Source organism: Bombus huntii, chromosome 3, assembly GCF_024542735.1.
Source record: "Bombus huntii isolate Logan2020A chromosome 3, iyBomHunt1.1, whole genome shotgun sequence".
In the NCBI taxonomy this organism is placed as follows: Eukaryota; Metazoa; Arthropoda; class Insecta; order Hymenoptera; family Apidae; genus Bombus; species Bombus huntii.
Window position 1 is genome coordinate 10,274,958 of NC_066240.1, and position 22,617 is coordinate 10,297,574.

At 35.5% G+C, this 22,617-nt stretch overlaps 1 protein-coding gene across 3 annotated transcripts in view; it reads right to left on the reverse strand.

Moving 5' to 3' along the window:
* LOC126863748 (carbonic anhydrase-related protein 10) overlaps nt 1-22,617 on the reverse strand; it is a 226,734-nt gene that overhangs the window by 22,146 nt on the left and 181,971 nt on the right. For all 3 annotated transcript variants that reach the window (XM_050614218.1, XM_050614219.1, XM_050614220.1), the window contains exon 5: nt 4,793-4,888. In XM_050614218.1, the coding sequence (XP_050470175.1) occupies nt 4,793-4,888 (96 nt within the window). The remainder of the gene's footprint in view (nt 1-4,792; nt 4,889-22,617) is intronic.

Consider the following 22,617-nt stretch of genomic DNA (forward strand, 5'->3'; position numbering starts at 1 on the left):
GATTATTAGCTTCCGAGCTCGATAACTTATTAACTGATAATAAAATTTTCAGCTCGCTGTAATACAGCAAATTCAATGGTTACGTTACTGCGTTATACGGGTCGTTCGGTCTAATAATATAACGTGCGATTATTACGTTCGCTTTGCACTTCTTGTTACGCGGTTTAATAAGGGAACGATAATATTTATTTTCCTTGGTAAAATATTATACATATTAGAGTTACTTCCAATGACGTGTATAAAATATTTAGTAATTAATGATACAGTGAGATATTGTTACGCAGTAAAAATTACCAACTATAAGACAGTAAAGTCAAATTTCAATTAAATCAAAGATTTATGAAAATCAAGATTTACGATTACATTAGTACGATGTATAATTACTAAATATTTTCATGGAAACGTAAATACGGAAATTAAACATTAAACGGTCACTTTACTTTCAATATTTTCTACATCTTCGCGTATTACGTACATTCCGTATATTCTTGTAGCATTAAATTCGTTACGAATGTCTTTATTGCTGAAACCAAACGTACGAAAATAAATACGATGTTTCTACGAAATAAATATTCCTTTAATTTCTCCTTGCTTTCTATTCTCAAGCAGAAAATAGTTTGCAATGAATAAAATTTATTGCTCTCGAGAAGGAAGAAAAATCTGCCTACAAAACTTTAAAAAGCAAACGAAAAAATCGTGTAAGTAAATCCAGCAGAAAATGTAGAAAAGGGAACCACGTCGTTTTCATTACCAACCCCCTCCTACGTCGCTTTCAATCAACGCAAACATTGTCCAATAATTTCACCTCGCCCCGGATTCATTAAAACCCAGTGTCGTAATTCCCACCAAGCATCAAGGATCCAGAACAAACGACTAAAATTCCAGTCGATAAATCCATCCCGGTGAAAACGGGTGACACGAGTGTCCCACGAAAGGTACACGTGGAATGGGATAGGAACGCGCGAGTGAAAATATCCGGGAGCTCATTTAGACCCTTCGGATTGTTCAAGCGTTGACAGGGAATGCTGCCACCGACTCATTTGGATCTTATCCCTCAGACACCCCCAGGGTATAATCCGTTTGAATTACACCCGTCAACACGACGCCCCTCTGCCACGACACACTTTTACGAGCTACCACCGTATCCTGTCGAGAGATCGAGCACCTGTTAAAGATTGGCCCGCGACACGGCAGCCGCTTTGGGGATGGTTCTAAAATATTTTCGTCGTTGCCGTGACTATGTTATCAAGGAAATGATCGTAATCTGAACAATGTGAATTGGTGCACGTGTGAATTATTAACGTAGATCTATTCCAAATTTCATTCAAATATACTTTAAATCTAAAGACTCGAGCAAGTTCGTAATTTAAACGTAATCCAAATTTAACTGAAATCTATTTTAATTTATTAATTAAAAACTAGCTTGAATGTAACTCAAATCGGATTCAAATCTATTTCAAACCTAACTCAGTCCTAATTCAAGCTTGATTCAAACTGAGAAAGATTGAAGAAGTTTGCAGTTTGATAAATTACATTCAGTAAAAAATAATTAACCGTCGAATACTTAACCGAGAATAATAAATGAAACAATGCAAGTAAAATTGCGTGACGTGTTATGAAAAAATGATATAAGAAGGTATGATGAAATCTAAGAAAGAGAAGCATCTACTACTTTCACACATAGAAAATTCCAACCAACGTATAAACTCATTCACGCCACATAAATTCTCAATCTCTTTTTATCTTTTTACTTTTTTACCTGTCCAACAAATTTTAAAGAACTCTCAAGAAACACGATATCTCCCTAAAACCATGGACATATAAGAAATACGTAAGAGTGAAAAATCAGGTACCTCGTCTCTATAATATCATGGTCTTTTTAAAATATTGTAAACTTTCCAAATAAGTGGTTTACATTCAGGTTACCTCCGTCACGCCGCGTCCTTAATGCATCCTAAAGGACTCTTTTCCCTCCTCGTCGTTTTTTTGCTGTTCTCTCTGTTTCACGGTCGCGCGTTTCAGCCGCTAAAGACCGTGAAAGGTAAGGGAAAAGGAAGATGGGGGCCGGCTGGCTGCTGGAACTTTGAAAATTTATTCCGCAAGTAAACGGCGCGGCCGCGCAAAACGAGGGAAAATCCCTGTCAACCGACGTACCACGCTTTTTCGCGAGAATACGCTCTCGCCTTTTCTTCTCTCCCCTCTGGTCTCGCGTCGTTAATTCCTCGGCTGACGACCACTGATTTTGGGTAATGATTTGGAAACGAGCCGCGCGTGGATTTTTGTGTCATTAGCGGCTGGGAACCGCTGCTAAAGGCAGATGAAAATTACGCTTGCAGGCGAAAAACACCACTTTGGGTTTTGATGGTGCGTGACTGCTGATGGATGTTGGCAAAGAGGATGTTAACTACCAGAGTTGAATAATATTATGAGAATTTTTCAAGCTACAGCGTTTTTCAAGTAATTATTTTCAGTAGTAACGCTGTATGATTATGAATGTTTAATTTGGAATTGTTTGATTTCTTGAATTTTGTTGCAATTCGTTTGAAGATCATATCGTTTTGACCAGGGAAATATTAGCTATTATCGTTGACTAATTTTATGGGAATTTTTCAAATTAAAGGGTACTGGCTTTTAATAATAATATTACACAACTGCAGAAATCCGATTCGATAGTGTGCGCATTTGTTTGAATAACAGAATCTTAACCCCAAGGGGATGATACAATAATTACGAGAATTGACTAATTTTTTGGTAAATCTTCCAGTTAAAATATAGTTTTTTTATTCGCCACTTATAAATGAGTAATATGGAATAATTGTTTGATTTAGAAATTTAATTCAGAGATCGAAGGAAAGAAGCGAAGATTTCTGAGACGGAGTTACAGGAATTTGATCTAATTTGTAGAATTATTCATAAAAATTTACAAAAGATGTATTCTGCTCAACGAATCATTAGATTAGCACTCGTTCAATAAATCCTCGAAATGATAACATTAGAATGCATAAACTTATTGCAAGAACATTTCTAACAATCATGATATATATAGAAGAGCGAAACGGGAATGGTAATCAGAAAAGGAAATAGAACGAGCTAGAAACGAGTCGATGTTTCGATAAACAGTCTGAGTGAAGCGGCAGCAGCCGATTCTGTTGAACTATCGTGCCAGAAATCAGAAGCATAAACGCTTGTTTCCTGGCGTTTGTTGCCTCAGAATCGCAGGCTTTCCAGTTTCTTCTAGCGGAACACCGGTTCTAGAAGGGGTGAGAGAGCAAGAGAGAGAACATAGACGATCGTCGACGTGAGAGAAAATGTGAGGGTATAAGAACGAAGTGGAACGAGCTGGCGAAAGCAGAACGTTTCCTTCGAAACTTTGGAATTTATTCTCGGAGCAAGCGGCACGCAGCCCCGGGAAGCCTGCCGGGTGTTTGTCTGCGAGACTTCGAAATAATTGTTCACCAATAAGAACGTCGCGAATAAAATCTTTCTACCTCTTCCTCGTACATTTTTCTTCCTTCTTTTTTTCTATTTTACTCATTTCGATTTTTTTTAAATACACCTTGTTCTGTTTTTATATAATAAAATGATTTGGTCCAAATCCGAGAAGAAAGAAAGGGAAAAAAGTATTCGAGAATCTAGAAAGCTATTTTTTTATTTATTTATTTATATTATACACAAGAAATATCTATGAAACAAATGTCTATTTAAGTAGCATTTTTTAAATTTGCATTTAGAAAAATATGAATTTGCAGAGGTAATCTGTTTGGGAATAAAAATTTGCGAATTACAAATATTTAGAATTTCATTTTCGTTAATAACAAATTCGTAATTTTTGTAATTTTCTTAATTATGATTTTTAACGGCGGAGTAAATTATATCGATCGAAAGAATACGGTAAACACGCGATACCTAGTTTACAAATTCGGGAACAAATTCCAGGGTTGCTAAACTACCCCTCGTCGACATATAGAATTCTATGATTACTATCCTTATTTTTCAATCCCTTCTGTCTCGTTACCATGATCCATTTGGGAATTCATATTTGTGTTTTTAATAGATTATTATATAGATTGATTAATATAGATTATAACTAATAGATTGATTAATCGTCATTAAAATAAATTTAATCGGAGCGTCTACAAAATTCTACGATAGTATCGATAGTATAGATATTTTTTGGTACTTATTTCATTGCTATTTTACCAATGCGTTCATTTTTTTTACAATCTCGCCAATGTTTATTTATTTATCTTTTTTCGAAATGAAAGGAATTATAAATGTTTTTTGATATCAAAATAACTGTCGCGTACGTATATATTCTCTTTGTTCAAACACCATTCATATATCTCATGCATATTCATTTATCTAGTAATTCCACGATGGCAGAGTGGAACGTTTGTTACAAAATTGATGCGAAACAGATGGAACGCACACTTTATTCAGCAATGTAAATACGCTCATAATACGAAGCGTTAACATGTAACAAAAAAAAAATGGCGATATAAAGTCTCCAGTAACAAATCGTGCAAACCGAAATAACGATAAGTATTCGGCAATATTCAAATTCAAAGATTCGATCATCTAGATTCCAAAAATTGAAAACACAACCAACATATCAAAGTCCTGCTCTTTCATAAAACCATATAAATCAAATCATACCAAATTCACTTCTGTGCCCACACACACACAAACACACATAAATCTAAATATCCCGCCATACAAAGCTCCTAAATCACCGCGAAACTTCCTCGTTTTAATCATTTCGTAGAAACTACAATATTCTACATTCGCTTACCTGTACCATCAACGAGATCGCGACCAGGCCTTGACTTTTGTGTTGCGCCTCGCTCATATTGTGATACAGTTCCGCGTTGAACCCGTACACTTGTATCTGAAACACAGAGAGAGGAAGAACGTCAGAAAGTAGGCAGACTGGGATTTATTTGGCCGCGTAATCGCAACGCGTCTCCGTATTTCCCCTTGCTGTAATTACACCGACAAATTTCGCGTTTCACACGAACCAACCAGCGGGATCGTGGCCGCTTTGTGGCCCGACGATACACGTGTACATAGAAAACGCCCGCCACGGAATCGTCTTGCCAAAATTGCACGCGCCGCTGCAGCCGCTTCGTTTCGTGAGCCTTGTTCCGCACCGCTTTCGAATGAATTAATCGCCGAAAGATTTCAAAGGGATCTTGCCGGCCCTTCGCCCCTCTATCTCCACTGATTTCCTGTACATCACGAGAATTAATCCTTCGTGCACGAGCATACCTCGTACCTTTGCCACGCCGCCCTGCCATTGTTTCCCTCGATTCACCCTCGTTCGGGTAAATACACGCGGTGCCCTTTCATTTTACCATCTATGTACGTTCAACTGTGTTTGAGTTTTCAGTATGTGGAACTTTTGGAAAATTTCTGCTCTTCGGAAGTTCGTGTATTCTGGCGGTACGATCGAATTTTCTTCAGCTTAGATCATCGCACATTTTTTCCGTAGTTTCGATTCCACTTTTGAATTTTGAGAAATTTGCGATTTCTATGAGATTCCTTTACTCGGGAAGATTAAATGCTTCGCTTCGATGGTTGTGCTTTGAGAAAGTTGAAATTCTGTGGAAAATTTCTTTAGTCTAGATTATTTTTTATTTATCTTTATTTCTCTATTATTTATTTAAATGAATTTTACTTGTACAGTGGATAAATGTCAATTATTATCAACGTATCATTTCAGTCAGATCAAGGCATTTGTTGGAATGTTTCTCGAAACCAAGAAAGTTTTTATAATTTTATATTTACATTTTATATATTCAAAGTATTTAGATGTTATAATCTAGACCTTAAATCATGCTGGAAGTTAAGCCAAAAATAATAGAAGTAGCCAAGAAAAAAGTTTTACAAAAACAAAGAAGAAAATCTAGTGGAAAGAACAAAAGATTATTACAGCAATTAATTATTCACAAATAATAGTAACAAACATTTAAGTTAATTACGAGACTATCCAATGCGTTACTAACATATCAGACATGAAAATCAGTTTGAAAAGCTATATAATGCCATTTTTGGAAATAAAATTTCACCTCAGAGATAGGTTTTTAATAATTAAACAAGATTCTGACGCGGCGTGGATGAACTTTGCTAACCCTGCTTAACTCGGCTCGACTAAATTAATCAAGCGTTAGATATTAACCCGTGAAATTGCTTAAGCTGTTTGACCACTGTCGCGACGATTTATGTTTCATTCGGTCAAATGGAATCACGTGAATAATTTCGTTCTCGATGAAAATTCATCTCGCACCTTCAATATTTCTTCCGACGTTATTCAAATCAATGAACCAACGATCCGTATACGTTTCACGTATTTTCAGAAGGTTATATGTATTTTATATAGACAGAGAAAAAATCATTATTCGGAATATTCTGACAACGTATCGTCAGGTAATAATAAAAAATTTTTGAGGCTATCGAGTCGGTTGATACCTTTTCCCACGCCATGTCGGTGCACTTTATTAAGAGATTTTATTTCGATAAAACAGAAACGGCTCTATGAGCATCGCATTTTTCCCTTGTAAATAACTGGTCGATAGAGATTCCTCTATGCATTCTTGATACTGGCCTGTATTTTTTTTTTCTATCCTTCGTAAAACGAAAGGAAGTCAATGGTTCTCGTTGCTCGTTTTGCCAAGGAAAATTCACGGTAACGAGATCAAGAAATTTTTCGATAAAACGGCCAAGTAAAGGAAATACTGTAATTTCGTATAATCAGTGAAACACTCTTGGATATTCGTTTCTCAGGATCGCGGAATTTTTCTATTATTTTTTTGTGGAATTATCCGCTCTCCAACTTCCATATTAATTTAACGTCGGTGATTTTAAAAGTATTTCACTGTGAAATCATAAATTCTTTCGTAAGCAACGCACAGATTTCACAATTAACGGGAATTACAAAGAGTAATCGATTTGTATGAATCTTATCAAAATTGTTCAATTAAGGAAATTATTAAGAATATCTAGAAACGAATTTCATAAAGATTCTGTAACTAGAAAAACTGTAAAAAGACTACTTAGAAAAAAATTTCATAAATGTTACATAAATTTAGAAATCTATAAAAACACACGTAGAACTGAAACTAGCAAGATAATTAAAGTTAAGCTGAATTGAAATATACACGAGTCATGTGAAATGAGAACAAATTTAGAGAAAATTGTTGAAACAGAGAAAAATATCAACGAATCTTTATCGTTATCGTTTCAAGCTGAATGAAGGAGGAGGCAGCTAAGAAAATAGAACGAACGTGCGACGCTTTGCAGGTATCGTCTATCTTCTCTCAATTCCCTTTGTTGTTTTTCCTAAATCGCATCTCAAAGGTGTTCTCAATCACGCTCAGGGCTGTTTCAAGCATCTACGTTCCTTCTACGCTGATGTTAAGATCGAAACGGATATTCGACGATCGTGTAAATTACAGTTGTAAATTTACCGACGCGACAAACTGCTACGTCTCCCTAAACCCTATCCCGTATTCTTTTTTCTCCCTACAGAAACGACCATTCGCGTTCATCGTCATAAATTTCGACCAGTCTTTCGGAAAGCACCGATTCGTCTCGCTTTGTTTCGATTCTCTTTATGCTTCTTTACTGATAATGCAATTTGTTGATTAGAATTTCCCAACAAGCTACACGTTGAATTAGTAGATATCTGGCAAATTGTTTAACCTCCTTGTTTTAAGTGAAATTTTCTAATGTAATTCGTCGATTATAATTCGATGGATGAAGAAGAAATTGTTGATAATTTTGGATCTTAATTGCCGAAATAATGGCAGAGGAATACTAAGTTTACATTTAGAATTTATATTAAAATAGTTATAGATTTATTTGATAAACGATTTCAAGGATATTCGTCGATACACATTTACACGCGTCTCAGCACTTTCTTTGTCTCATCTTCTTCCATACCAGACTGTTAACTAAACAGTTTACATTCCTTTGTTTTCGAGACGCCGCGCACACACATACTTCCGCACGCTCATATTCACACACATGTATCACTACTACGCGGTCAATTCAGTCTAGCACACAAAATTATACATATCTCGGTAGAAATAAATGTTGATCGTAAGAGAAAAACGAAGAAGGAATTAATGGAGGATAAAATTTATCAATCACTTTACAAAACTAATCCTGAAACACCTATAGAATATTTTGTAAATGTAATTGAGGAATCGTAGCATACTTGCAAAGAAGAAATAATCCTATACAGTACTTTGTAAACAGATTTCAAAAACAGACTCATCTGCTCAAAGAACTCAATTGGCTAAATTATTAGTCTGCTATAATGAAAACTCCCAATATCAAATCACCGTAGTATTTAAAAACATAACATACTCTTCTTAAATAGCGATACACTCGACCAACCTACAATTCGTATTACAAATTAACCATTACAAATACCAACTTCAGGGTAATTGCTTCGATCTGACATAGCAGGCGACACGCTCAAACAGAGAAAGAGCAGCAGAGACTGGTAGAAAATCAAACGCTGACTTTTAACCACCGATCCAGCTTTCTTCGTTCTTTCATGCAGGCAGCGCACTCGTTTCTTTCTGTCGATAATGGCATTGCCGCGGCACTTCCGCCGCCGCTTCGACCTCGTTGAAAGGCCTACGATGCGACGAGTCTTCAAAGACGTCGCTAACGCTGTTGCAACACGATGAACCTTCCGAAGAGAGATAAGCGACGACACTTGTGATAGAAGAGATAGATAGATAGATGGATAGAGAGAGAGAGAGAAAGCCAAGGATGAGCATAAATCCAGCGCGTCTGATCAAAGTACGACTAGCACTACTTGCAAAAGGGGAAGATTCACCGCGTCCTACACGAATTCACTTCCCTTAGACTTTCCCGCGTTTCACTTCATGCTACACTCTTAAAGTTATCCTTTTGTTTTTCCAGAGGCTTATCGCGCGGAATGTAAGAAGAAACGTAGACTTTTCTCCTGAAAATATAGTCCAACTGTTGATACCGCGAGACGGATGGGAAATTAAGTGTACTGCGTAGATTCTGGTTCAGTTTTGCTATCTTTCTTGATGTCCATGTAAACAGTGGTTTTCTTTCGCTTAGAATTTCGGCAAGGTAAATTATGGTAAGAGATGCTGAAGTCATTAAGCGTTCACGAGGCAAAGAAAGTGGAATAAGCTTATTTTTTGAAATGGTTTTTGAAACGTTTATTTTTATTGATTCCGGTTTACTTAAAAGGGTTGCAGTTGATGTTTTACAGGTAATTTTGCTCAACTCGTTCATGGTAAATATTGAGATTCGTTGGAAAAGTATTAGAGACGTGATTAAATAGTATCAAGTCAGATATCGCAGTCTTGCTTCGAACGTGACGTAATTCAAGAACAGAATTTAAGAAAATGTAACGAACTCATTATTCCATTACATTATTTTGTTTATTAAATTTTTCAATAAGAGAAATGATACTTCTAAAACAGGATCAAATGCTTTTGTCACCTTTAGTTTACGATTCAATTTAAGCAATTCAACAAATTGAAGCAAGTTCTGGGAAATTTTTCACAGTGATAATTCGAAAAACATGTTTACATAATATATTGGTTTACACAAGGAGGTGTAGAGTACGGGTCGATGAAATATTTTCTCGTTAAGTTTCATGATTGCATTCGCGTCGCCAATATTTCGCTAGGGGAATACACCTAAAAAATTATAGCAGTCAATGATCGAGACAAATTGAATCCAGCCGGATGTAAATTAAATTTTACAATTTTCACGATGCGATCTGGTAAATGACGGTGCGAAAAGCGTACCTGTGCGCGAAGGGGTTCGCCGTGTGTCGATTTAATTAAATTTTAGGCAGCCCGTGTAATCGAATCCTAGTACAACTGCGATTACGAAAGTCGTTCTATGTTTAATGCCCTGCAGGGAAATAGTAAATGCAATTTAGAACGTCCTGCGGCGCAGTTAATTTATTGATATCGAGAGCGCCACCGTAATTTTCCACCGGTGCTAATAATGTACAATAAAGTTTTAACGAACCCTACGTCCGCCGAATAAAACGCCATAGAAACGCACAGAAATGAAAGAAAAGAAGAAACGAGGATTACACGTTTTGCCAGAAGCGAAAAGAGGATACTCTTTTTTCGGTACAGTTACTCGCCGAACAAATTACTCATCGAAATTTGGGGAATTCAATCTCTACACGAATCTCCAATTGAATTCGACTGGAAAATTATTTAGAACGTAGCATGAAATTTACAGCGGGAATTAGTTTCTAAAGAGACTATCAAATACTATAAAACACCTACTGATTATTTAAAAGAAAAATCTCTAATTTTTCATCGTCGACATTCGTCAAACCAAATCAACAAAATTACCAACTTCTCAATCTTTCTATAACACAAACACAAATTTCTATGACATGGAAAATCTCTAACCTTTCATCCTGAAAGATGAAGAGGTCGTAAATGTAAAATATATAGCTCTGATTCGTGTTATAGTAGGAAAAATACCTAATTTGAAATAATTTAAAAGTAGCAAAAAGAACGAAATCTGGCAAACTTTCCAATCTTCCTATAACACGAATCAAAGAACAAGCAATAATCCGTGAAGATTCAACATCGACCGAAAGTTCAAAGGTCGAGGGAGGAATCCACTTCGTTCATACTCTTATTCCGAATATCGGTAGCTACGAGCTGCCTGTTTTTCCTACGGCTCGTTAGATCGATCGACTTCACCATGGTCCACTAGCTGACATCGAGATTCGTTATCGTCTCGGCTCTCGGCGATCTTAGGGTCGGGGGTGGTTTGCCGGAAATTCAGGATTCAGCCCGTCTACGAGCGCAAACACAGACATACTCTTTCAAGTATCTTCGCTTTATCCGATGGTTCGTTGGATGGATCTTCGCGCTCCATCCGCATTCTGCCTCTTACCACCCTTCGCCCATACTACCTTTATGCTTTGGCCGATACTTTGTTACCACCACTGCATAATCACCGGGTCGAAACACTGGAAATCCGCAAGCGAAGCCAGAATTACGTATTAGAACGCTTTAAACACTCGCTTTGAAGGATGGAAACCGCGTTCACACGTGTACGTGTCACATATCTCTGCTCAATTGGTCTACTAGTTCTTTGGAAAAAGCTGCTTCAGCGATTTCGTTTCCGACGACGATGTCGTGATGGGACAGATTGAGCTTTTGTACGGGCATTACGTATCTGCTTTGCTCGAATACTTTTGCAGATATTCGCGTGGAGTATGGAATCATACGATAGTCTTGTTCTTTCAGAAATGATCAACGTTAGAACCATCGAACGACTAAAGTATGAAACATCAAATTATTTTCTTACGATCAATTTATTATTATATTATTTATAAGTGAGACTCGACGTGGTTATTTTGATCAAATTTGAAACAAATTTAAAAGTATATACATAAGATGGTATTGTAAGCCTAAATGATAAATTGAGATTCATTGGAGCATCAGTCAGAGTTAAGAATTAAGATCTGAGAATTGAGAAAGTTTTATATATTTTCGTATAAATAGTTAATGTGATTGTCGTTTCATTGTTAGATATACCTTTTATTATTTATTGTTTAAAGAAATGACGAATGAAAAGCCTGTGTAAAACACAGTAAATCCCTAAAACATCGTAGCTGAAATTAATTTTTGTATGTATATTAAAGGGTAAGAACATAACATTATACTTGAATTATATGGTAATTTGGTTGTATGATTACTTGAGTAACGTGAATTTGATTGTGGGTTAGAACGAGGTATAAATTGCAGGAAATCGTGTAGAAATATATTATAATTTAGGTTGTATTATGGTGTTTTGCGTAGTAGGTGGGACGTAGGTCGGTCCCTTGTATAGCAACTTGGATCACGCCATGAGTTATGGCATAGTGACCTGGATCGCAACATGTTCTGCTATGTAATGTTTTGGATTACGTTATGAATTATAGGATAGTGATCTGAACTATCCCACAAGCCACGTTATCGTAAGTTAGATCATTGCAATTTTACAATTTGGTATAAGGAAATTCAATGTATGTTATAACTAAACTGCGGTTTTTTACGCAAATTCATATTTTTATGAATATAATTAAAAAAGTAGAACCTCGATGGAAAATTAGTTTGCCTATCAAATATTACAGAAAGCACTATACTTCGGATGTTTTATATATTTTCTTATGTTATATACATTCTATACAATTTTGCACGTGCAAATTCTTTATAAATACATCAGAATACGAGATCTAGTTATAATTTAACACATTCCATTTTATTGTGAATTATGAACAACATATTTCATGAACACATTTACTTTTTACGGAATTTATTTCACGAAGTAATTTGTGTATTAGTAAGAATTAGTAATAAAAAAAATGTTTTGAAAGGGAATAATTTGTTTATGATCATTATGTGAATATGTGTGGCAATTAATGCGTCTATGGCATAATGGAAACTATTTTCAATTTCTCCAAGTTTCACCTCAAAAAAAAAAGAAGAGAAAAGAAAGCAAATGATAATAGAAAACAGATACCTCCAACTCTTAAACCTCCGATTCTTTCTGAAAAAAAAAAACTAATTTCAAATGTAAAAAAAATGAAAAATCGAATACACTTGAAAGAAACAATTTAGAAAAAATCTCCAATAAATATAAATATAAATATAAATATCCAATTTCTCAAAATAGAAAAGAACAAATTCTCTAACCTTTATTAAAAAAAAACACTAGTAATAGTTAAGACGATACGTAAAATCGCTGGCAAATTTCTTAACGTTTGGATTTCGCGGAAAATTCTCAACCGTGTCTACTGGAGGAAATTCGCGACGGCTTGAGGTTTGAAGGATAATTCGTGCGTTAGAGACGCGGCGTCGTCGCGTCACGACGTTCCTGCGGCCTATGGGCATGCCATCAGGATTTCTGGCACAATGCTGTATTCCAGCGTGATAGATATACAGCTGTAATCCCACGCGTTCATCCCCTTCGTCTCTCTCTCTCCCTCTCTCACCCTCTCTCACCCTTCTCTCCCTAGCTATATTAACTCACGAGTACTGCGTACACGAACGGCACTCGCGTACCACCCTATACATCTACCAACGCGACAATGCATAGCGAGCTCGAGGGTGCGCGTGCATTAATATGTAGATGCGCGTGTACGTGTACCCATTGGGATTTCCACATTCATATGTAGATGCGTACAAGTAAACCGGTTTAATTTGTGAAAAAAGTCGCAACAAGCTTATTATCGACGTCAAATCGTATTAACAATTTCATTTGATCGTAATATATGGCAGTTAAGTTTTTATTACAATTGTGGTTTATCGGTTTTGATAGAGATATCGGCGGTTTATGATGGAATAGGAAATGGTTTCTAACAATTTGTATCGATTGGAATGATTAGCATCGAGCGTGATGGACTATAGTACGAGATGATGAATTAAACGTAGGTCATATCAAATTTCTATAAAAAATGATCAAATTAAAATCGTATTTCTGGTTTATGGGTCGCGACAAATATCGAGTTAACGATTTATCATTTCTACAACGAGCCAACGTTAAGTGCGACGTTTAAAGCAACTCTTTTACACGAATTTTGTTGCAATTCTTTTTTCCCTGCAGAATAATATGATAATGTAAAACTTGCTGGAGCCTTAGTGCTTTTTTTCACGAAGACATCCCCTTTTCACCAAGCACAATCGACAACCAACGAAATTCACGATAACAACGACTTTCCATTCGTATCGACTGAAATAGGGAGAAGTTACGACAACAAAGGACCCTTCAAAGGGCGGCTTTCGGTAAACTGTTTCGATGGACGAACTCGTTAAACAACGATTCAACCGAGGAACACGGAGGCGTCGATTCATTAGTCAATTTCTTCCGGGTAAACTTGGCGAAAGAAAAACGGAGATAAGAGAAAAAAGAAAGAGAAGGAAAGAAGGAGAGAAAAAACGAGAAGAAAATATTACCTAAGGACGTAGAATTGAAGGGAGAAGTTGATTTCCCCGCAAGTTCACCGTGAACTTCGGTTGGTTTGCATCGGTGAGGAGGAAAAAATCGAGGTGTTCTCGAGTTGACGGCCTTTTAACACCGGCCGGAAGTAAGAGTGCCACTTCTGACAACAGACAATTGCAACGCGACGAGAGTCGTTCAACTATAAACGACCACTACAATTACGAGGAACGCGCAGCCACGCTCTCTCGACTGGTTAACGTTCTGCGCGGAATAATTAAGCAAATTTGCGCCGACGTTTCTGATTTAACTTCTACCGGCGGTCGCGTGGGCGAATTTGTCCGTGCTTTCCGCTCTCTAGTGTCGCGAGAAGAATCGCGGAAATAGTCTGAAGCACGTGGTTTCCCGAGTACATGCCTGCTAGACTAACGAGTCGAGTTTCCCACGAAGCGACAAACAATCGATAATAGAATTGTATGAAATTACAACGTGTTGATGGCTTCCTGCAAATAGAGCTATTTATCATAAAACCAATGACGTAATTTTATAATTACTACAAGATATTTCATATTACTACCAGATTTATAAATACTGCAAGATTTATAAATACTACAAGATACGATGAACGTTATATAAAAATACGATTGAATAGGAATATCAAATAAAAAACTTTCAGAATTGTTAGACAACTGATAGATCGATTAAGTATTTCGGGAATAAAGGCTTAATTTGATAACGAAAGTTACGAATATTTTTCGTGGAAGTTTGATATTCGTATTTTTCGTGAACAAGAGTGGCTCTAGTTAATTATAAACCGATGACACGATTTCCAGTAATAATACCGCGATAGTTGGTTACTTTCGACGATAATCCTCTCTTACGTTATTATCTGGCATTTGCATCGGAAAGATTAAACCGTGAAGTTAAATTACATACTGTGTGAGAGATAGGAGGTGAGAGGTAAAGAGCGAGAGCAGTAAAATCAGAATACTCTCGATAACGGGCTCGCGTGCGATAACGCATATTGTGCTGATGAATTGCTCGCATACCTTTATCTACACACAGAGAATACCTTTCTACAAATCGTTGATTATTCGACAAAACATTTGGCGCAGGCGTCATGGTTGTTGGGATCATTACTGGAGTGTAAATCGAGAAGTATTCGCAGTAATTTATGCAATATGCTGGATAGAGCCACACTGATTTTGTGTTTCGAGATAGATTTATCCGTAAATACCAGAAATTATTGCATACTGGATTATGTAATAAGGTTACATTTTTTTTAAAAGATCATTTTTTTTAAAAGAACATTGTTATTTTCATATAAGATCATTTAATTAACGATGTAAGAAAATGACAGAAGTATTTCTATTTATAAGTTGAGAATAAAACTACCTTAAAATTATAAACGTTTATCTACAATATGACAAACATTCAATTAATAAAATATTCAGTTAATACAAATGATCTTAAGTAATTGATCTGTATAAATTATTCCATTATTTCATTATTCTGTTCTTTTCTGCTAGTGTATTAAATAGATACTATAAGATTGTCTGCACTACCTTTATAACTATAGAACTTTGTGTATAAATTGAACTAATTATATCAATTAATTGATTTTAATTTAGTTATTTATTTGGACTTAACTAATTTCCAGTAATAGGCGACTGTTTTTATAATGACAAGTCGAGGAAGATTCAGAAAACTTTTAAACAACGAATTAATCGGATTTCTTCTCTTTCTAAAAATTCGTTAAAATACTCGAGATTTGGTCCAATTAATTTCCCAACAATATAATGGTAATACGTATGTTGAAGAAGTAGTATGTATGTTGAAGAAGAAGTAATACGTATGTATGTTCAGAAAATCTCTGAACGACAAATTAATCAACTTTTCCAGTAAAATACTGGGCAGTTGAACGATTTTTACGAGATTCCCAGTTGTACGTTCGCGTAGAAATTAAACCAATTATGCCTGTCAATTTGCGCCCTCCGCGGTACCATAATAATAGCACTCGAATCCCGTCGCACGCTGTTTGACCATTACGGAGGCATGCCGGCTGTCATGCTTCTCGTAAATACCTACGGTCATCAAAAGGGTCCTCAGAATCCCGCAGCGCCGATTTCCATAGCCATTGATCTATTCTGAACCCAATGCTAGAATTAACCGATCGATTGGCCACCCTGCATTTCGAATCCGCGACTGCCATCGACTGGAACGCGACTAATTACATTCGCGATTCACGTTAAACCCCTTTGTTGTTCGTTTTCGATCTAATCGCCTCGCGGATTCTGTTTGATTTTTGTCTAATTCTTGTTCAATATCATTTTTATAATTCTTTCGTGCATATTCTTGTTGATTTGGTTCGATTAGCAAATTAATGGGTAGATTGTTTTATGGTAAGAAATTTCGGATAGCGGAGTATTCTAATATTTCATTTAATATCACTAGTTTTGTTGGGTTAACTTGGATTCCAGCTGGGTTATTTAATTTTAAGCTTAAATTTTGTTGTATTTCATGTCCTATATCTTATGTAATTTTGCATGTGGTTTAGTTCGCTTTGGCTTGATTAATCATTTGACGAATAGATTCTTTCGTAGTGAAAAATTTCGAATTGTGGAGTATTACAAGATTTAACAAAGAAGAAGAATTTAAAGATTCGCCTAAGTTATCTGATATTAGGGAAAATAGTGTTTATATTCGTGTGTATTTTATCATCAAAATACGTATCGTATATGTTATGTAATAACGTAAAAGTAAATTTAATAACTAAAAGAAGTTGATATTTTATAACGTTAATTTTCACATCAACCAAATGGTACAGCACGCATCATGGATCACTTTGAATCATTCAATTTAATCACGATAAGAAAAAAAAAGACGTCGGGCGCACACCAGGTTCAAAGAGGTGGAATTTAACGACAAAATCGAGTTCCTTGGAGCATCTTGAGCCGAGGATTTCGTGTGCCTGATGGAATTTCCTCGAGAATGGCCAGGGAAGCTTCCCATTCGTGCCCAACCATACACAGCCATGGTCTGACTCAGGTTCTCTGACCTACTTGCGTGCCCGAAAGAGGCGATTTTCGGATTCTATGGCACGTCTTACTTTTTCCACGCAAAAGATACACCGTAGAAACCCGTATGGGGAACCATTTCTCCGACGAAAAATGTTACCATGCGATAGAGCCCCGTCTTCTTATTGCACGCAGCACTGCCACGAAGTTTCAGCTCAATCTTCGACGAAAAATTGAATGCCGATACGAACGAAAGTCCGAATGAAATACATTTTCCTCGTGTGATCCTTCAATGCAGAAACTTTCTCGCATTCCGTGAAAATTCTTCGCTATATATAGAATGCGAGCGTTTTTCTAGAGGAATTTATTGTACTGTCTGTATTACGCGAAGATTACAGCAGAAGAATATGATAAACTGATGTTACATTTGTCAATTAATAATTTTCTTGAACTCAGTGTATTTCTATCGAATGTATTTCAGTATTTCGAAATACCAAATTTCTGGTCAGTAGTGTATATCTTAAATTTATTTAGATTAAGTTTATTTATTACGATAATTATCGTAATCAAAAACAAGGAAGCATGGTATTTAATGTAATACTTAAAGAGCTGATACTTCAAAATTCCAGGGAATCGTATACAAAACATTGTCAGTGAATCCTTGACGTCATTTGCTACAAATATATTTATCACATTTTATAATTTCCAATCTATTTTTCAAACGTTCTCTGAACATACTAATCAACTCGTAATCGTAATCGTATGATGGAAAAAGTTTATTAAAAATGGAAACATTCTTCTGCTGATAATACAATCCAAAATTCATAAAAACCGATCGTACATCTTTTTCATGATTTCATAGTGGCCTGAAGATGAAACGAACAGTATGGAAGTACAGGTGACGAATGGAGGGAGATCACGTCGAGCCGTGAAGTAATGAAAAGGTTGAAGTGCGGCCAACAATTATAGCTGAGCATTCTCGATGAGCAGCATCGGGTGCTTTCAATGCGCCATGAATCAACGCCAGTCAACGGCATTTACCACCGACCGCATTCCTCCGCGTTAAGCACATCCCCATCCACTTTTATCATTCATTTCTCGTTGCAACTATTTACGCTTTTCCTTTTAGCGTTTCACTTATCTTCTACCGTATTGCTTTTTACTTCGCGTGAATTTATAACCATCCTTTCCTCTCTACGTTTTTCCCTTTTATTTTATAAAAATATCATTTTAGCGAGTCGAAGCTGAAAAAGGATAAACTATTTTTGACAAACTCGATTTCATAGTGCAGATTGACGGTCGCTAATGAGAGAAAAGCCTTTTCAAAAAGGTGATGCTAGTGAAAAGTTTTATTTTACGGATGTTATTGCGAACGTAACAGTAGGAGGTTTTACTTTAAAAATGTCCTTTCGGATTGCTTTGGACTCCATATTTTAATAATTTTAATGAACGTAATTCATCTCATAGGGTGTAAAATTTGAAAAACCTTTTTGAATAATTTTGATATTTTCTACAGTTATAATTACTGACGTAGGTACATTAGTAATTAAGTGGACAAAATATTCTGAAATTAGATTTAATATTTTGTTCATTAATATTTTAGTATTTTATTTCAATAGCACGTTAATCAAACACCACATTTTAATAATTGTAGCGAACGTAATTCATCTCATAGGGTGTAAAATTTCAAAAAACTTTTTGAATAATTTTGATATTTTCTAAGTGGACAAAATATTCTGAAATTAGATTTAATATTTTGTTCATTAATATTTTAGTATTTTATTTCAATAGCACGTTAATCAAACACCACATTTTAATAATTGTAACGAACGTAATTCATCTCATAGGGTGTAAAATTTCAAAAAACTTTTTGAATAATTTTGATATTTTCTAAGTGGACAAAATATTCTGAAATTAGATTGAATATTTTGTTCATGAATATTTTAGTATTTTATTTCAATAGCGTGTTAATCAAACCTACAACCTATGATTTTAATAATTAAAAGATATAAACTATTACTAACCTATAAATTAAACTAATGCAAATAATAACGAATAACTATTCGAAATGTTCGGTCTACGATGCAGCTTAATTTTCCTGAAACGATCACTGCTTTCCATAATTGGATCGAGGTTTAATTCGATATCAAAGCCACGGATCGTCCACGCTCTGATTTTACGATGACTCGAAGGAAATTAATTTCACGATATTAGACGCGAACGAAACGCGCGGTTACGGAAACCGAATTTCGTTCGAACGCGTTATACACGACGTCGTCCAATTTAACGATCGTATTCTTTTACGAGATCGCTTCGTCGCGAACCGTATAGCTCGCGGTATGTAAATAACGTTTACGGTGAACGAGTATCCGCCACGTTTCCGGATATTACGTCGGGAGGAACGACTTTGAATTGCGATTCGACGTGACCACGCTTCGTCACTCCAGACAACGGAAACGGTTTATTTTATTGGGACATTTTGCTCGTATCAAGAGTTATAAAAGTTTATCCGTACTGATCGCCTATATAAAAAAGTAACATTTACATAATGATTTATCAAACGATAATATTAGTAAATCGGGAAATTAGAAAATAATTTAGGTCATAGAGTGGACGTCTATTTATTAAAACGTGTAAACATTTTGTAAGTAATTAAATATTTTATACAATAATGACAAACTTAATGTACCATGATACGAATGAAAAATAAGAAATAATAGAGAAAACAAGCAAACTCCAATTGTACAAACTGTTTGTCTCTCGATAAGTTCAGATAACTGCGATTCTACTGTAAATTTTTGTTTTGCTATTTTATCATATTGTTAATTCTAATTCAGATTATAATTGTTCTTTACCAGTTATATTTTAAATAGATACAGATTGATAAATAAACTAACGTTTTATACTTATACTTAGTCATAATTTGGTTTATTCACGTTTAATATTAGTTGTTAAAAGCTATAATTAATATTGCAGCTGCTTTCTGTCATAAGCTACAGAGAATTAAAATGTGATGTTCTTTGAATTGTAAAATATCAGCTGTGAATAAAAATATATATACGATAGCTATTATTTCCATGCAAATTTTTAATCGAAAAGTTCCTCTTTGGATAAGTCTCGCTAGATTGATTGATAATGTTCCGAAATGTTATATAGTAAGATCGACAATCGCAGAATATTTACATGCGGATATATATCATATTATAACTGTGTATGTCGATACCAGTATATCGTAAAAAGAACTGGAGTTTGTTCACAGACGGATTTCGAAATCCTATGTGTGTACAACGGACTCATAAATCTTGAAAAACTCTAAACGGATATAGTTTATGAATACAGTGTATTTATAATAAAATATACACCCGTTTTACAATTGTTTTAAAAGTAAAGAATCAAACGAATTAAACGAATCACAATTATTCCATCTACTTTGCATATATAATACGTATGTTAGAAATAACGAACTAAGAGAAACGAATGAAAATGAAATAAATCGATCAAAACACTTTGTCCAATGAAATATTCGTTTTGTAAGAATATATTTATTTAAGTTTTCTTTATTTCCGTTAAAATGGAAACGAAAACAAATGTAGACACGAACTACCGTCGCGAAAAATGTGAAAACATTACGAGAATCTGCAAAAAGCGAGGTGTTCTGCATACGTGGATTCTGTATGTACCGTCGAACGTTATCGAATGTTGCGAAAACGCTCGAAATGTTTGCAGAGGCACGAATGTACTGGATGATATTCACCCGTGCAAAATACACGATTCGATATCAACCATGCATTCGATCTTTCGTCGTTGTTGGTACGATAAATTGTCTCACTTTCTTTTTGATAATCTGTCGAGATTTGCTGTATTTTCTCCATCTTGTTACAACGAGTATTATTTTATGGGAGAATAAATTCTACAGGAACAATTTATCGAGTAGTATAAATTTGCATTATATTTTTCGAACTAATGTCAGGAAGGATCTTCGTTCTAGAATTTAGTTTTAAGCCAATTTCATTGAAAGGAAGAAAACAGGTGTATCTCTACAGAGGTTTTCTAGATAGAAGAAGTCCTGTGGTCTGAGAATGAGATCGTAAGATAATCACCTTAACAATTCTAATAACTCTAGAACTTGCACAACTCTCCTACAACGCTAATCTAACACTAAAAATGAAAATAGTGCAAACTCTAGCAAAGAATTTGCCAACTTTGATAACATCGAAATTGTTAAATTCCCGAATTCTCCAAAAATCCACCAACTAACTTCGCAATTCGAGTAATCTGAAAGTTTCTCTAGCTGCACAACTTCTCTTCAAACAGTTCCCAGAACTATTTCCCCCCCGATACAGAAGTAATAGAGAGATTTCAAAAATTCCTCCGCGCTGCTAGCATAGTGGATCAATTTTTCCAAAGTTTAGAGTAGAAACGAATCTCGTCGTGTTTCTCTATTCTGCGATGGAAACAAAAAGACAATGGCTGCTGTATAGTGCAACGTTCGTAGAATGATAATGAAAGAACGATTAGGATGATCCCTGGCGCGCATTTCTTTTTATTTTTTTCAATTCCAATCGGCGAGCTTTTGATCGAACCGTTCGCGATTTAAAGCAAACAGAGACGGTAATCGGTCTAACCGATACAAACGGGACACGTCTGTATGGGCATCAACCGCAGCTACGGCCAATTTGTACGAGACTGTAAACAAGAACGGCACAAAGCAAATTCCGTGCACCGGATACTACGAATCCCGGGAAATGATACAGCACCGATCATGCTGATAACTTGAGCGAAAATTACCGTCTCACCAGATACATCGTTTAATAAGAACATACAAACGTGTACCAGGTATTTTTCTTAAACAATGTTATAACATAATTTGTATATGAGTGAAAATAGGAAAAAGAGTGTTATATCATCATCCTAATCGTTAAAAACTTTTAACCGTACGATAATACAGAGAGTACAGTTACCGATAATAAAACTGAGAGATGGGCGATTCTTCAAGAAATTATAAATCGAAAATGTGGAACAATTTTTTTTTTTACTTATGAGCCTTCAGTCTCGGGAAAGACGACTTTGAAAATTTGTTTCAAAGTTTCAACTTCACATTGTACATTAATCTAAGTACATTATGAATTACTTAGGTCTTGTGAAACTTTTCATACCTAAATACCTAACGTAAATACTGTAAATCGGAAAATTCCTAAAAGTCCGCCCTCTAGGAATTTTTCAAATAATCAAATATTATTTCATAATCGTCGATTAAAATAAATGATTTATCCCAATTAAAATAATTCAATTTAATTCAAGTATACCTTTGAGTACTTTTTAATGAATATTATCCTTCGTTATGGAACGTCGTTGTATATGTAGAGTGTATCCACAAAGTGATCAAAAGTAAAGAACAGATTACGAGATAAAATGTAATGGATAGAGGGTCAAAGAGCGAGGTGGAGATAACAGAACGGGTTAACCGGGTTTATTGGGACGCTATGGGGACGGAGAGGTGGGATCGCTTTGCTCTATGAGAACCGGAACCAGGTTAGAGCTCAAGTTATAATCTCAGAATTTCGTGATAGAGTATATAGTCCGTCCGCCTGCGGCGAGAATGTCTGTTAACGTATTTACGAAATCCGTCTTCGCTGATTTA